Genomic DNA, 16700 nt, shown 5'->3' on the forward strand with positions numbered 1-16700 from the left:
AAAATAATCCTCGATATCAAAGTAGCGCAAACATTAGTTACTACTCCCGTTCGGTCTTTTTTTATAAGAAACAAGTTTTAGTGAAAATAGAGAAAAAAAAATTGTATAATTTGTTCCATAAGTAACACCTCTTTAATTCCAATGCAAATAAAAATTAATAAAAATGTTTCATATAAAAACCCTTTCGGGCATTAACAAAGATCATTTTTAAAGAAACAGGACACACAAATCCAGTTTTAAGAATAACATGGCCATGGGCACTTAATTTTAAAGAGAATTAATTTGTCTAAATATCCATCAGCGATTAGCCTTGGAATAAAAACACAAGGGAAAAAAATGGATTGAATATAAAATGACCTGCAATCATTAGCCAAATAAAATTGTATCATTGCTCAGTTTTTTCTTTCTATATCCGTCATAAATATGCCAGATACCAAATTAAACTACAGAGTAAGTAGCTTGATACAGGGTTATTTATTTAACTGATTTGGTTGCAATTCAAAAACTATAGATATAGATATTTATTTAACTTGATGGCATGTCATTCAGTGGCCTTGCCTTTACGTCTGCTGCTACTGCCGGTTTCTAACAGGTAACAAACCATTGAATCAACATCGTCCCCAAATATGCTGTAAGCCTCAATCGCTTGCATGTAACTGAATCCCATTGATAGTAACATCTGCATACCGCTACTAAGATCAGAACCATGCTCTCTCCCATGTTCCGTCTTGCGATCAGTGCCCGATGATCCTGCTGCTCTCATCAACACACAAATAGTTAGCTACATACATATATATATATATATATATATATATATATATATATATATATATATAAAGTTTTAGTTAATTTCACACATTCAGTTCTAAAACACTGTTTAAACCTTGGGATGTAACATACTATTTTTAGGGAGGAAATAGAACAACTTGTATAAAAGTGTCAAAGAGACTCACTTGCTCCAGAAGATGATGGTTCAGCATTTGAGGTAGAGGATTCTCTATTGCCAAGCTGTTGCTTAAATGCACTATCTGCAAGGTACTCAGCTCGAGAAACTTCGATCACCATGCGTTCAATTTCCTTTTCTGTGAGCTCAAGATCAGAGTAAAACCGACCCTCGGCTAACAGGGCCTGTTGAAAGCAAGAAGATAAAAATTAGTCATCATCAAATTAAAAAATTGTCATTATCAAATTAAAAAATTGTCATTCTCACTATATAACAATTTAAAATACTTACATTATTGATCTGTTGGTCTTGTTGAGCTTTAATAGCAGCCTTGACTTTATCTTTGTCAACATTTGTCTGCATCATAAATTGAAAATGGGACATCAACTATTAGCAAACCAATTTGTTAACGTGACAACTTCCATAGTTCTGAGCCCTAAAATCGTTGAGGTTTCCTATAAATATTAATTGCAGAGTGCAATCTTAAGTTTGGCAGATAAACCTAAACTCTTAATGTTTCATTAGAGTATAAAATGTTAAAATCACAACACAGGAGGAGAATTGAGAGCAAATTATGCAACAATAGGCATGGTACTTACTCCACGAAGACTGCTGAACCCAAGCCCAGCACCAATTGTCAAGCGCCGTGGATCAACAAGGGAGTTGTAATGATTCCCATGATGATAACTCAATCGTATTGGTGGCGTGTCAGTGTTGTAACTTCCATGAAAGATATTGATAGGTTCTGCATCAATAGTTAATGTTATTGAATAGTACATAAACAATCACAGATTCACACAGCCATCAAAATTTCAGAGGCTCACCTGTCGTGTAGGAGTATATGTGAATTGGACGATTATACATTTCACACATGGCTTGGATCTCAACATTGTTTCCATAGACCTGCCAAGAAGAATGAACATGAGTTTTTCTTAAATTGGAAATTTAAAACAGCTATAAACACATTCAATCAGATTAAAACTGCATTTTCTAATAATGTTAAAAAGGAAGGCTACACAGACAGTGCATAAACAATAAATGCAATTTCATCTTCCCATATTTCAACTGACAAAAATCTTATAACTTTCAACTACCTTTCCTTAAGTGCTTAGGGTGGTGGCTTAAGATTTGGGCAGAGCATATAGGTTTTCAGTCTCTGAGACAACCCCATATAACATAGCTAAAACTATATTTCAAGAGCCTAGCATAACAAAGGCTATTTCCATGCATCCTTTAATACATCCATCCAACAATAAATTCCACGATTGCCAATGCTATGAAGCAGTGTTGTCAAATGGCGGCCATGGCGGTTATGATGGCATGGCGGAAATAGCGGATTTTTTTGGTTTTTTTTCACGGTAGGAGTTGGGCTGACCCGATCCAACCCTACCCGGTAATTTATTTAAAAGCGCAGCCCTCCCATGCAGCTTGAATCAGAACAAAGCCCTCCCACGTGAACCCCCGCATCCAACCGCGACCCCCCGCACGCAAAACGCAGCCAGCAGCGACGAGCATCGGGCACAAGACCCCACGGCGGCGACGAGCACCAGCAGACGACCCCGCAAAGGCGACGCCGAACCAACCTCGTACCCGCACGAACGACGGCGAACGTCGCAGCGTTTGCGTTTTTCAGTGGTGCGCACTAGCTTTTAATTTTGTCTTTGCTGTTTGACACCCCTTTTATATGTCTGCAACTTTTTTTTCGTTTTGCTATTTGACACCCTCTTTTATTTTTGACAGTTCCATTTTTATTTTTTTTTCTATTTGACACCACATTTTTTATTTTTTCTCTATTCAATCCTCTTTTAAATGGCTGAACCATCATCCGATGCTGCTACTGCAAGTGCAACAAGGAAAAATAAGACAGACTCAGGCTGGAAATATTGTCATTCACTGGTTGAAGGGGATACAAACACAATTGTTTGTAATTTCTGTGAAAAAATCACAAAGGAAAGAATAACCAGAGCCAAACAACACTTGATTGGGAAGTCGGGTAACATTGCAGCTTGCAAGAAAACTCCACCAAATGTAGTCGAAGAGTTGAAGGAATATATGGCTACCAAAAAAAGTGGGACCACTTACAGTACTTCTGTCAATGGTAATATGGCAAATATAAGAGATTTTAAATTTGGTGAACCAATTGGATGTGATGGAAGTGAAGATGATGAGTTTGTGGACTCTTGTAATGCTCCTGCAAAGACAAAGTGTGGAACTAAAAAAGGACCAATGGCAAATTTTTGTAAAAATCCAAAAAATGCAATCAATCAGAGAAAAATGGAGATGTTGAGGCAAATGAACATAGAGTCAATGGATAAGAATGAAGTATTGAAGATGCATCAACATATTGCTCGCTTTTGGTACCAAGCAGGTTTGTCATTCAACCTCATTAAATTGAAAAGCTTTGAGAATATGATTGCAGCCATTGATCAATATGGGCCACATTTGCCCATTCCTAGCTATCATGACATCAGAGCTCCCCTCCTGAAGAAGGAATGGGTCAAGTATACTGAAAATTTGATGAAAGGACACAGGGAGCAATGGGTCAAGTATGGTTGTACTATTATGTCCGATGCAAGGACTGATCAGAAACAAAGATGCATCATTAATTTTTTGATTAACAAACTCTCAAGCTGGTACCATGTTTTTGAAGTCTGTTGATGACTCTGATTTTGTAAAGACAGGTGAAAAGCTTTTTGAGTTGCTTGATGCCATTGTGGAGGAAGTTGGAGAAGAGAATGTTGTTCAAGTTGTAACCGATAATGGGAACAACTATATTTTAGCGGGTAAGTTGTTGGAGGAGAAAAGAAAACATATTTATTGGACTCCTTGTGCAACTCATTGTATTGATTTGATGCTTGAAGATATTGGGAAGCTTCCCTTAATAAGAAAGAAAATTAGAAGGGGAATTAATCTAGTTAGGTTTATCTATGCCCATTCTAGTACCTTAAGTTTGTTGAGAAATTTTACAAACAAGAGTGAATTGGTGAGATATGCTATTACTAGATTTGCCACTTCTTATCTAACCTTGGAAAGGCTCCACAAAGAGAAAGCCAATATTAGAAAGATGTTTACTTTTGATGAATGGACCTTAAACAAGTTATCTAAGGATCCTAAGGGAAAAGAAGCTGAAAAGGTAGTGCTCATGCCTTCTTTTTGGAATAGTGTGGTTTACACTCTTAAAGTCATGACTCCACTTGTGAAAGTGCTTCGTCTTGTGGATGGTGAATGGAAACCAGCCATAGGCTATATTTATGAAGCAATGGACAAGGCAAAAGAAACAATTATCAAGTCTTTCAACAACAATGAAAGCAAGTACAAAGATGTGTTTGCAATCATTGATAAAAATGAAATTGTTAACTTCATAGGCCATTGCATGCAGCTGCCCACTTCTTAAATCCAGAGTTCTTTTATGACAACACTGATTTGGAGTTTGATTTTGAGGTCACCAATGGTTTGTTTGATTGCATTAAGAAGTTGATTCCACAATTTGAAGTGCAACAGAAAATTCTAACCGAGTTGCATCTTTACAAGATTGGTGCTGAACACTTTGGTTCTGACTTTGCAATGGCTCAAAGGAAAACCCATTCTCCTAGTAAGAAACTTTTACCATATGACAAATACAAATACTATACTATTTTTTTATGTATTAATGTTATAATTCAGAATTCTAAGTTATGCTCATGGTTGGTAATTGGTATTGCAACATATTGGTGGCGAATGTTTGGGTCACAAACTCCAAATTTACAAAAACTAGCTATTAAAATTTTGAGTTTGACTTGCAGTGTTTCAGGATGTGAAAGAAATTGGAGTGTATTTGAGCAAGTAATTGTGACAAAACTCTAACTATACTTTTTAATTTTATTTAATTTTGATGGTCAAGTATTATTTGGAGTATATTTGAGATTGAAATCAACATTTATTTGTTATGTTGTAGATTCATTCCAAAAACAGAAATAGGCTTGAGCACAAGAGGTTGCATGATTTGGTGTTTGTCAAATACAACCAACAATTGAAGCAAAGATATAATGCAAGAGATGAAATTGATCCAATTTCTCTTAATGATATTGATGTGTGCAATGAATGGCTCGTGGGAGAGATGGATCAAGATGATGATAATGATGCTGGAAATGATTTGGTATTTGAAGATGATGATGCTCTAAATTGGACAACTGTGTATGAGGCTTCGAGGGTTGAAGAGTGTAGGATGTATACTAGGCGGAAAAAGCAAAAAACAACAAGTGCTACTGCTGCCCAAACTTCTAAAAAACAGGCAATGGTTGTAGGATCTTCATCAAGGAAGCAAAAAGCAGTCCAAGAAAATGATGAGGATCTAGATTTTGAGGAAAATATTGAACTTGAATCTGAAGAAGAAGAAGAAATCAAGGCCAATTTTGAGGCATCTGATGGAGAAGAGGGAGAGGGAGATGCTCCATTACCTTATGATAACAACGAAGATGATTATGTTGGGATTGGAGAAGATGACTAGAGCCTCAACCTTCACTTTGCACTTTGCATTATGTTTTTATCATTTTCTTATTTTGAACTCTTTAATGAGTTTATTTGGTGTTGGTACTTGATTATTGTATGAACTCATGAAATTTTTTTAACTTTTTTAGTTTATTTGAATGCAATCCATTGTGTTTTTTTCAATTTCAATGAGTTTATATATATGTATATTTTATTTTTTTTGTCCGTCATGACATCCACCATTTTTCGCTATGCCATCCGCCATATTTTTATGGCGGATTTTTGGCTTTCCGCCATGAACCGCCATCCGCCATTAACAACATTGCTATGAAGTATGAACTGATTGAACGCTACACTTGAGAGACTACCGCTAGTCTGCTAGTCTGACACAACTCAATACAACAAACTATGTTTCAAGAATATGACACAGGCTTCCTTTAATACATCCATCCATCCAACAAAAAATCAGCCAATGCTACAATTTCTAAGCATCTTTTATGATTGTTGACATCATAAATTCTACAAGAGAGACTACTGCTATGCTTTACTCTTAATCAACAAGAAAAAATTAATGTAAAACTAAAATTTCTGGGTAAGAAAAAGATAGGTATACATAATTTACTCTGCAAAATGAGAAATGGAAATACCAAAACATCAAAGGGACTTGTCAAAAGAACTATTTCAAATGAAAATGCTAATAAGACAATATAACCAAACTATTAATACACTTGACCTTTTTTCTAAGTACATCCATATTCGAACGTAGTTCTATAATGGACACAAGCTTACTTTCTAGGAATAAGTGCAGAAAATTACAAGCTGTTAAGCTCATAAATTGAACACCAAGGCATGTTCAAACCCCACTATGGCACTAATTCAACTGCCTTAATAATGACTTAATAAAGATTCATAGAATTCCTTTAATTATCAATTATGAAAATATTGTCCGGAAGAGCCAGATTTAATTTCCCCCTAATTTCTTTATAAGGAAAATCCACATCCACATTATTGACAATGCAGAAAGAACAAGAAAGTCTGAAGTTATAAGGGTTTGCAAGAATATCTAAGGGAATAAAGCAATGAATTTTTGCACAATCTAACATGAAAAATAATGTCTCAACACATTAAGTACTAGATTGGATATTTATAGCATAACTTAGTCGTTCAAACTTCAAAATGACTCTTATCTGTGAAACTCTGAAACATTGATGTGAAAGACATCATCATAAGAGACGTTGCAGACATATTTATGTCAAGGGAAGCAGAGGAAAATACTGAATAAATTACGGTTCTATTAGGACATCCTGTTTCAAATAACTAGAAGTCTAGAACACAAAAGGGACTTTATTTCAACATCCACAAGCCATCACCTTGAGTACAAGTTGAATGTTTAGGGGGGGAGTACTGATAGGTCTGTTAGTTGAGAGCCTTAGTTAAGCTGAGTTAGAAGAAATAGATAAGGCATGTTGCCTATAAATAGGAAGAGAGGCTGAGAGGAGTTATTCAGTCGGGAGTTAGTATTGTGGCTAGGAGTCCTGGATCTCTCCAATTCTGTTTATTAATAGTGTGCTCTTTGCTTAATTCGAACCAGTTTCAATGACAAGCTTGCAGCTTTGATTGTAATGGTATAACATTCTAAACTGTTTTCGAAATAATTTGCTAAAACCCAGAAATATGTTAAAAATAAAAACTGACCAGTTACACCACAATGTTCTGCACAATCAATAGCAAATGAAAAGGGAGAGAAATAAAGCAAAAACACAAACCTAAAATCCCAATAACTGTAGGTTTTTCCTTGAACCAAGAAAAACAACTTCTGCCAACTATACTGTCACATACCTTATCTCTTCTTTTTCTCTTGCAGTAAGATGTGAAGCCTTCAGTTATAAACTGAGAAAAGTGATCTCTCTCTCGCTCCTGAAAATATAAAACCATAAATACTTAATCCTCTGAAGTTCAAGAAAACTGCAACAATGTATGTGCATGGGAAACATCAAGGAAGTATCACCATTCACCTAAATGAACATACTTAAAACACCAGGCAGAGTCAAAATACTGATGAACCACCAAAAGAATTACAAATAACAAATGTCATACCATATTAAGAAGTTAATTCAAATAGCCAACAATTTGTCAATTGAATTAGAGTCAACATATTTATGAAAAACAAAGCAAGAAAAAAAAATCTAAAAGCAACAAAACAGGACATTGAAGAATAATTGAAGCAAGTTCTACCAGTATGTGCAAATAGGCATGTGTTAGCCACTGCAAAATAAATAATTTAAAGAAAAAGTCACAGGACTTTCTTGAATCCATTAACCAACCATTAGTACATACACCCTAAAACAAGAAACCTAAAATCCAATATTCTAAAACTTTGACAGCCTTAAAAATATATGGTAGGATCTTTCCTAATATGTTAAATATGAATAATTCTTTAAGAGATACAAATGCTAAAGAGAACTAAATCCTTTAAAAAAATCAACACTGTTTGATAAGATCACTGAAACCCATAGAAATTAAATCAGCTTCTGATAAAATGAATAATCAGTGAAGCTAATCAGAGATTTACCTTCTACTGTAAGCAGAAGCAGAAACAGTATGGATATTTGCCACAAATAAATACTAATACAACATTATCATACCATATAATCTATGCACATCTGTCTGACCAAATCATACACTTCAGAGTCCCCATACACCTGATCTGCAACAGCTCGGAAAAGACAATTTCCATCCTCCATCATTTTTTTGACTTCATAACCTTTTGCCCTTCTGATATCAATTTCAAACTGCCGCTCCCTTTCCTGGGATAGATGTCGATATCAGTTTGAATTTTTAATACATACATACATACATACATATATATACATATATATGACATAAGGGATCTCAGTAAAGGCTGTCATGCAACAGAATTACATTATCAAGGTGGACCTTTGACTTGGAGAAACTTAACAGACAAAATTGCACTAGAATAAGCAAGCATCAAGATACAACACAACATAGGGTTTCCAGCATAAGAAATGTAAAGTATAAATGATCAATAATGAAAAGAGTTTTATACAAATTAGACACATCCCCTCAATCCCTGTGTGACATAATCAGCCAATTGCAAGACAGTAGCATGTCTGTATTCTAAAAAGATAAAAATCTAGTTGACAAGCATGCCATCATATTTCAATTACTTTGTATCAATAACTAGGACGAAATACCACTATATCAATATTCTAAAAAGATAAATACCTAGTCGACAAATATGCCATCATGATATTTCAATAACTATGTATCCATAACAAGGAAAAAAATGCTAAAGGGATACTTAAATAGTCTCTTAGTTAACATGGTTATTCTCTTATAACATAGAAGAATTGGCCAATTTATCTTAGCACATTTCTTAGTCCCTTACTCCTTACTAATCTCTCCTTAGAACCAGCTCTACATTACTGCCAAAAACAGAATCATATACCAAGACTCATAGCAACATAGAAATCCAAAACACAGGCAACATTCAGTTATTCATCAAGACACGTGATCAACTTACAAAATCATCATAAGATGAAACCAGGCAAGGCTTCTGCTCATCAGCACTGTTGTACCCCTCACTTTCATTATGTGACCTGGGAGAAGACGGCCTAGACCCAACAGGCGAAGTCCTAGCCGAAACAACCGGCCACGCCCTCCTCGAGGATCCCACACTGCCGGAATTCAAACTCCCGGACACACTCCTCCTCGGATTCAAGTTCCCCGTCACGGAAGGCTTGGGAGGCGGCACAGGAGGCGGCGGGGGACACGAACCACCACCACCAACAAGGAGGGAAGAAGAATCCCCACTCGAAACCTCACTCTCCGAAACAACCCTTTCACCAACTCTAAGCCCACTCAACCCCTTCACAATCTCCTCCCTAACATCACTCTCAACAACAACAGCAGCAGCCACGCCATCGTCACACGATCCATCACCCTGCTCAAAATGAACACTCTCGTCACTTTTTCCCTTATCACCACTCTCTAAAACCTCATCCGACACAACACCAACAACAACCTCGTCGCTATTCACCGGCAAAACCGGAACCTGCGGCTCCGCCCGCGCCGAGGAATTAGAAGAAGACCCACCACCACTCCGGTTCGGGTTGGACGAAGTCGAACCACCACCGGAAGAACCCCTCTGAACCAAAACGCGAGTCATTTCAATTCACACCGTACCGTAATGCAACACAAACCCTAATTTTGGATGAATTTTCAGAGGGTTTGGATGATTAGTTTGTCGCGGGTTCTGGCTTTGGGCGCAGTGATGCCAACCCCTGGGAAGAACGAATCTTTGTTGCAGCAGCAGTAGTATTCCTCGCAAAGCGATCTCTGCATTCCCCTAACAATTCTCATCAGACCCAACCCTCCAACTTTAAAGAAGAAAACCTTTCTTTTTTATTTGGTTAAGAAGACGAATTTTTACCAAGATTTTCCGCCGCCGAAAAATCAAAACCCTTCGCGAACCCAAACCTGCACGCACGCACGCATCCAAATAAAAAAAAAAAAAATCGTGTGTGGATCGAAAAGATCAAAGAAAAAACAACGGAAAATTGTGATGATTGTAATTGTAAATTATGGTTATGATTAATATTGTGATTTTGAAAATTGAGAAAGGACAAAAAGACAGAATGGAGATGGAGTGGTTGAGTGACTGACCAGAAAAGAAGGATTGATTGATTAGGGTTTTGGAAGCGAAGAGGAGAGAAGAGAAGAATAGAGAAAGGAGAAAAGTGTGCAAACGTTTTAACGGTGGGTGAGTTTTTTGTTTCAACTCAACACCAAAGGGCCCTCCTTCAACACCTTACACCTGGCCACTCAGGCACACTTGATGGCACGTGCCGCTTTAGCTTTCTCTCTCACTGTCTGTCTTATTTATGCTACCCTTGCCCGAATGGAATTCACGTGTGTGTAAGAAAATTCATTTCTTGTAGGCTAAGATAAATAATAGTAGTAACTAGTAAGAGATAAAATAAAATATAATATTATCTAAGAAATGACTCGTGTCGTATGTGTGTGATAAATATCGGGTCTTACAAACTAACTAGTGTCTTTTAACATTTTTTTTTAATGTTGGGCTTAATTATAAATTTTATTATTTAATTTTTTGTTCTTTTTTAAATTTTATCATTTAAGTTTTATTTTTATAAATTTTATCATTAAAGTTTTTAACTTTTGTATATTTCATCACTATAGAGGGATTTTTTTTATCAAACAAACTGATTTTGTAAACTATATACTAAGTTAGGTGATTTTGAAAACTTTTTATTAAAGACAAATGATTTTGATTTTTAATATTGGTTGTAATTATATCTAATATAGATTGATTATATTCATAATTGATGTATAAAAATCTAGAAAAATGATGTTTTATATCATTTTGTTATAATGTGATGGTAAATTATAAAAAAATAAAAAATTAAATGGTTAAATTTGTGAAATGTTGAAAGTTGAATGAAAAAAAATTATGAAAAATTTTTTGAGTGGTAAAATCTTTAAAATTATGAAAGTTGGATTATAAAATAATGAAAATTTAATAATAAAATTTGCAATTCAACCTTAATGTATAATTCTTTTAAAATAAAAAACTAAATGTATCAGTTCAATAAAAAAAATATTTTTAGTCTTGTAAAATTGTTATAGCTCAAATTTAGTCTCAGTAAAAAAAATTATCTATTTTTTCCAATAAAATTATAATGTATTATTTTTAAAAAAAATTAAGTTTGAATAAATCTAAACCTATTCAAACCAATGTAATTTTTTAAAAATATAATTTATGTGGGTTGAAAACTGCCATATTTTTTTTTCATTTTTTCTGAAATTAATGGCCTGTAAGAGGGGAGCTTGGGTTCTGTATAAAGTTACTAGTTAGTCGATCAATTAATACTATTAACCCAACAAAGAACATATATCATATAGTTAATGCTAACTGACTTCCACTCCAAGCCTAATGCAAAAAGCCAACAGTTTCTTCCGGTGAAGGAAACTCAGAAGAAGGGAAAAATTGGTCTTGAAAAATATTTGAAGGAGCCATACAACAAGAAAAGCCAGTGGCCATCACCATGAATCATGATACCAATAATAATCATAATAATAATTCAAATCATCAAATTTCATCAATCAATACCTCTAAACATTCAAATCTTATCACGTAAAATTCACTAGGGTTTTTTCTCCTTCTTTTCCATTTTGTTTTTGGTCTCTGTTGTTGTTTCCGTTTATCATTGATATCTCTATTTTTATTTCATACGTAGACAACATATCAAAGGCCATTGACAATGTCACTAATTCCTCTTTGTTGGCATTTGCATAATCGCGAACAAGCTTCTTTGTAGGTTTCTTGCTAGGCATGTTCCCGTTCGGCCACGTGTCGGAGGACGTTTCCTCGCACGAAATATCCGTGAAGCAGCCACCGCTGCAGCACGCTGAAGAAAGTGAGGGAAGAGGGCTCAAAGATCACCTTTTTTAATCCCATAAATTATATTTCAAAAAATTTAAATTATAAAAATGTCACTTACCTTTTGGAATCACCCAATCCTCCCTTCAAACTAAAAAATAACATATTATAATTTATATTATAATTTATAAGGATAAAAAACAGTACAGAATTTGTATGTATTAAATCTAAACTTTAATTATTTTATAAGAATAAAAAAAATATTTTAATCTATCCAAACATAATGTTTAATTGGAAAGAAACAAAGAGAGGAAAAGAATTTTTTTTTAACTTATGTTTTTTGGTTATATTTTTTTACAATACTTAAAGAAGTCAAAAGTACTATTTTGTACACATCTAGAAATCGATTCCTGGAAATTAATTTTTAAACGTTCTTTTTTTTGGAACTAGTTATGAACCGATTTCATAACATGATTTTTTTGTGTTATTTATTTTAATTGTTGTTTTTTAATTGTTTTTTCCTTTTTAATTGTCTATATGCTAGTATAGAAGAAAAAAAACTTTCATAAATTGTTAAATGAAATTTTGTATAATTTTTACACTTTTTTCTTAATACTACATTGTTATTTTACTACCTTGGATAATTCAAATCACTTTTTATTTTTACTAAGTAACTCCAAAAAAATTCATAAATAAATCACATAATCGATACGAGTGTCATTATCTAAAGAACAACAGTTAAGAATGCAATTAAAAAAACCTTTGGCTTTTGGGATATATCAAAAGTAAAAGGGAGAGTTAGTATTATTCCTAGTGATCATTTTTCTTGTCCTATACGAAAATGAGTTCAAACTTTCTCAAATTGTTATTCAGTCGAAGTTGTTTATAAGCTAAGGTTGTTAACGAAAGAGCAATTAATTCCTTTTGGAGATGGATTAATGTCACAGTTGTTAAAGATAACATCCATAGTAGTAGCATTTGTTATTGGTGTGAATAAATACTGGAAAAAAAGTACCCTTTGTAAACCCTTTGATCAAATGATCACTCTAGTTCTTTAATTAATTCTCTTTTTTATTTGTTTTATCTTAGTGTTTTTATTACTTTTATGTTCATTTAATTTTAATATTATAGACATATTTAGACACAAAAGACCAATAGAAATAAAAGTAAAAGTTAAAGCAACATCATTCACCAAGTTTTTTTAAGGAAAAAAGTGTAAAATTTGTAAATTACAAATATTAATTGCATTGTTATATTCATTCTATATAAAACAATGTGACTAAAGTTATAATATGCATATGGTAAAAAATAAAACACACACACATACACAATATTTTTATATAAAATTAAATATAAAATATATTATGATTATTTAGTTTAAATAATAATTAAGGATATAAAATAATAGGTAAATTATTAGAAACACTTGCACACATTTTATTGAACACATTCCTTCATATGTTTTATTTTCTAATTCATATTCCAATTATTAAATAGATTTATTTTAAAATATTTTACTAAAATGAAAGAAAGTTGATTTAAAAATTGTTCAGTTAAAAATAAAATATTTAGTATTCAATTACTTTTACATTTTTAAAATAAAAAAGATTGAACAACAACTCACCCTAACATGCATTTCATATACTGTAAGTATATATCCAATTTTGTTTTTTTTTATATTTTATATTTTTATTTCTTAGTTTAAAAGTTCTTCTGGTGCAATAATTGATTGATTGACCATGACTCTGTAGTGTAGTGTAGTCTCATTACTTGCATAAAAACTATAGAATATTTCGATGGCAAAACAAAAAAAGAAGAAATATAAAGTGTTTTTATTTATTTATATTTTTATTTTATTTGATTATTAAAATACATATTTGAAATTAAAAAAAAAAACATATGTAACCAATATACAATAAAAAATTTTAAATACAAAGATTATGACATGAAGTTAACGTTGTTGAGTTGAACCTACACGGTGGGGACAATTTTTCTTTGAATAGCCTAGGATGCGACGCATGGGACATCGCTTTGGTTGATCTAGTTCTCAGATATCCATTTCAATATACATACAAGAGAAAACAAGATGATCCTTAGAATTTCTTTTTTTGTTTGGGTCGGTGCAGATCATTGGCTCGTGACACTTTCCAACGTATACACATGATGTATGTAGTTCATGTACTCATGGTGAGCATGCTTACAAGCAGCAACAACATGAGAACAAGACATGTACAATTTTTAGAATTTGCCACAGTCACACCACCTTTCATCCAGCCCGACCTTGAAATTTCTAGCGGGTTGAATCTTTCTTGGGTTTATTGTCTCCTGGACCAAGAACTATGTGTCGCATCGATCGAACTCAAGAACAATGTAAGCATTTGCCTTTCTCTGTGCATCTTTGATGACCTTGTTTAGTAATTGCATATAAACTTGGTCAGATATGAGCATTGCTATGACTTATTTCCCTTTTTTGTTGAACAATGCATTACACCATAGATATGTTGATTTTACTAGCACACTTATTGATAAATTTCTTGAATTCTTGAGTACCAAATTAATCAACTCAGCAAGAGTGGTGGTCATGTGTCCCCATCGTCGGCCACCATCCCATGCAAGAAACCATTTTTCTTGTGGAATCTCGTTGAGCCAATTAATTACTTGATGACCATCTGCTTCCTCCTTCAGAATGTTATAATAGTGATTGAACGTAGGTTCTATCCTTGCATATGTTGAGTAGTTATAAACATACAATTTCAATATTGTGAATAATACAAAATGAAGTAATATTTAATATGAAGAGAAAGAAGTCTGACATTCACCCATATTGATAATTAGTTTTTTTTTCATTGATCTTGTATCTCCTCATGTAATTTTGTGAAATGTGTCAAATGCAAAACAGATGCACAAGATTCTGTGTCATCCACCCACTACCACTTCTTGAGTAGACACTTTTTATTGATTTGTGCTTGTCTAAAATCAAACATAGACCATGTTGTGGGATAACATGCCTTTTTAAATTTTGGAGGAAGAAGAGTCATGCTTCCTTTATTTCACTCTCGACAACAGTAAAGATTATTGGAAGGATTTTATTGTTGCCCATCTCGTGAAATTGCCACAAGGAGGGCCTTGTTGTACTTACCGTACAATCATGTTCCATCGACCTGAATCACGGGCTTGCAATATTGAAACCCATCAACATACGATCTGAAACTCCATAAAAGATGATTAAATTTCATGAAATCCTCCACTGTTTAACTTCCTTGTATTGGCATTGGCAGTGTTTCCTTCTCCACAACCATACTAGGAAGAAATTGTTGCATAGCTTGCAACGATCTCGGTAAATCGTGGAATGATCTTCCTCATTTGTCGTAGATGTTTCTAATGGCCTTTTGCTTGGCCAACCATACTTTTAGGCATGTGATAGTGTATCTTTTAGTGCTCTTGATGTGTGTTATCAAGGCTGACACTAAAGTTGATGAATCATTTTCAATCAACGTATGGATGCTTTTACTGATGAACAGATACAACAGCTTTGCATGATCTTATGAGATTGATGGATTTGAACATGTATGAGGTTCACAGAGCTTTCTTATTTCCTATTGATTAGTTGCAAGGATGTAGGTTGCCCTGCACCTCCAAGCACACCTATCGTCATCACAAATGACAATTAGCTTTGTTGGATTCAATAGTTGTATCTTGTAGTTAACTCCTTTGCTCACATGATACTGCTACAAAGCATGTTGTACTTCTTCTTTTGTTAGAAAATGCATCCTTTCAAAGAGAGTCTCCATTGGATGTTGGACCTTTTCATGATCCAACATATGACCGTATTCAGAATCTTCAAAGTTCAATTCTTCAAAATTATGTTGCGTGGTGCCTTGTAATATGGTGGTATGGTTTTTATGGGAGAAACAAGCTCAGATTCTTTTTCATGATCTTCCTAGATTCGTTAGGTAAGTCAAGCTTTGCTATAAACTCGGGTTCATTTGGTTGGGTTAATGAGGTAGGCTCTATTGTAGGGGTACTCACATATGGGTGAGGTTGATCCTCATTAGCATCAAATGTTTGTGAGTCTAACAAATTGGTGGAAAATGGTGTGAAAAAAAGTTAAGTAAAAGAAGATGTGTTTTGTTCAAATAAATTTTGTTGTGGTTAGATTAAAGCAAAAATGTCTTGGGTTGCATCAGATGTGTGTGAATAATGGGACCGAGGATAATATTGAGGTTCATGAGATATTGGTTATGGTTTGGGGTGGAAAGTGTATATAGCTAGATGTTTGCATACAATTCAATGCATGAAAGAATCTCATGTTAGCAAACAACAAAAATCATATCTTTGACGTCTTCATCATCAACAAGTTGCACTGCTGTAAACTTGAGCATTCAGCGTCCTACTACCTGTGGGTATTAGAATGAAATATCGCATACTTGGTCTAGTGGTTGAAGTTAGAGTCTTTGATGGATTTTTCATTTCAAGGCTTCAAGTGTGAGGCCTCGCTTTGTTTGAAAGAACATCAAGTATAGACATTGAAACATATCTCGTTCATCTGTTTTGATTATTTGACCATTGTAGTGCACTAATCAATTGATAGATGAGGAAGACATGTTATGTAATAAAAAAAGAATATGACAGATGGTTTTTGTCTACAAAGTTGGAAAAAATTAATAGAGAAAGAAAATGTTGTGCAAATGTGTTAAACGAAGGTGAATATGACTTCTATATATAGGGGTCAGGGTTAGTGATTTACAACCTAGGGTTAGGGTCAGAGTTTGAAGCATTGGATTTCCTGACATGAATTGATGTGGGTGAAGTTGTAAACCCATGAGTGAGAGAAAAAGAAGAAAAGAAGTCGTGAATTCTAGCTAG

General features: G+C 34.0%; 1 protein-coding gene across 3 annotated transcripts; it reads right to left on the bottom strand.

Moving 5' to 3' along the window:
* Window positions 1-341: 341 nt before the first annotated feature.
* Window positions 342-10252, bottom strand: LOC114375827 (OTU domain-containing protein 5-like). 3 transcript variants are annotated; one of them, XM_028333689.1, is made up of 10 exons: window positions 10097-10251; window positions 9864-9910; window positions 8955-9769; window positions 8056-8217; window positions 7250-7327; window positions 1768-1846; window positions 1543-1688; window positions 1235-1300; window positions 954-1128; window positions 349-753 (listed from the first exon to the last, which is right to left on the bottom strand). In XM_028333689.1, exons 3-10 carry the CDS (start codon window positions 9597-9599, stop codon window positions 542-544), a joined length of 1563 nt encoding a protein of 520 aa, XP_028189490.1. In that variant the 5' UTR covers window positions 9600-9769; window positions 9864-9910; window positions 10097-10251; the 3' UTR covers window positions 349-541. The 3 variants fall into 3 exon arrangements, with proteins under 3 accessions (XP_028189492.1, XP_028189490.1, XP_028189491.1); XM_028333690.1 differs by having other exon boundaries at window positions 8955-9779; XM_028333691.1 differs by having other exon boundaries at window positions 342-750; window positions 8955-9910; window positions 10097-10252.
* Window positions 10253-16700: the final 6448 nt, after the last annotated feature.

The sequence above is a fragment of the Glycine soja genome, chromosome 11 (assembly GCF_004193775.1).
Source record: "Glycine soja cultivar W05 chromosome 11, ASM419377v2, whole genome shotgun sequence".
NCBI lineage: Eukaryota > Viridiplantae > Streptophyta > Magnoliopsida > Fabales > Fabaceae > Glycine > Glycine soja.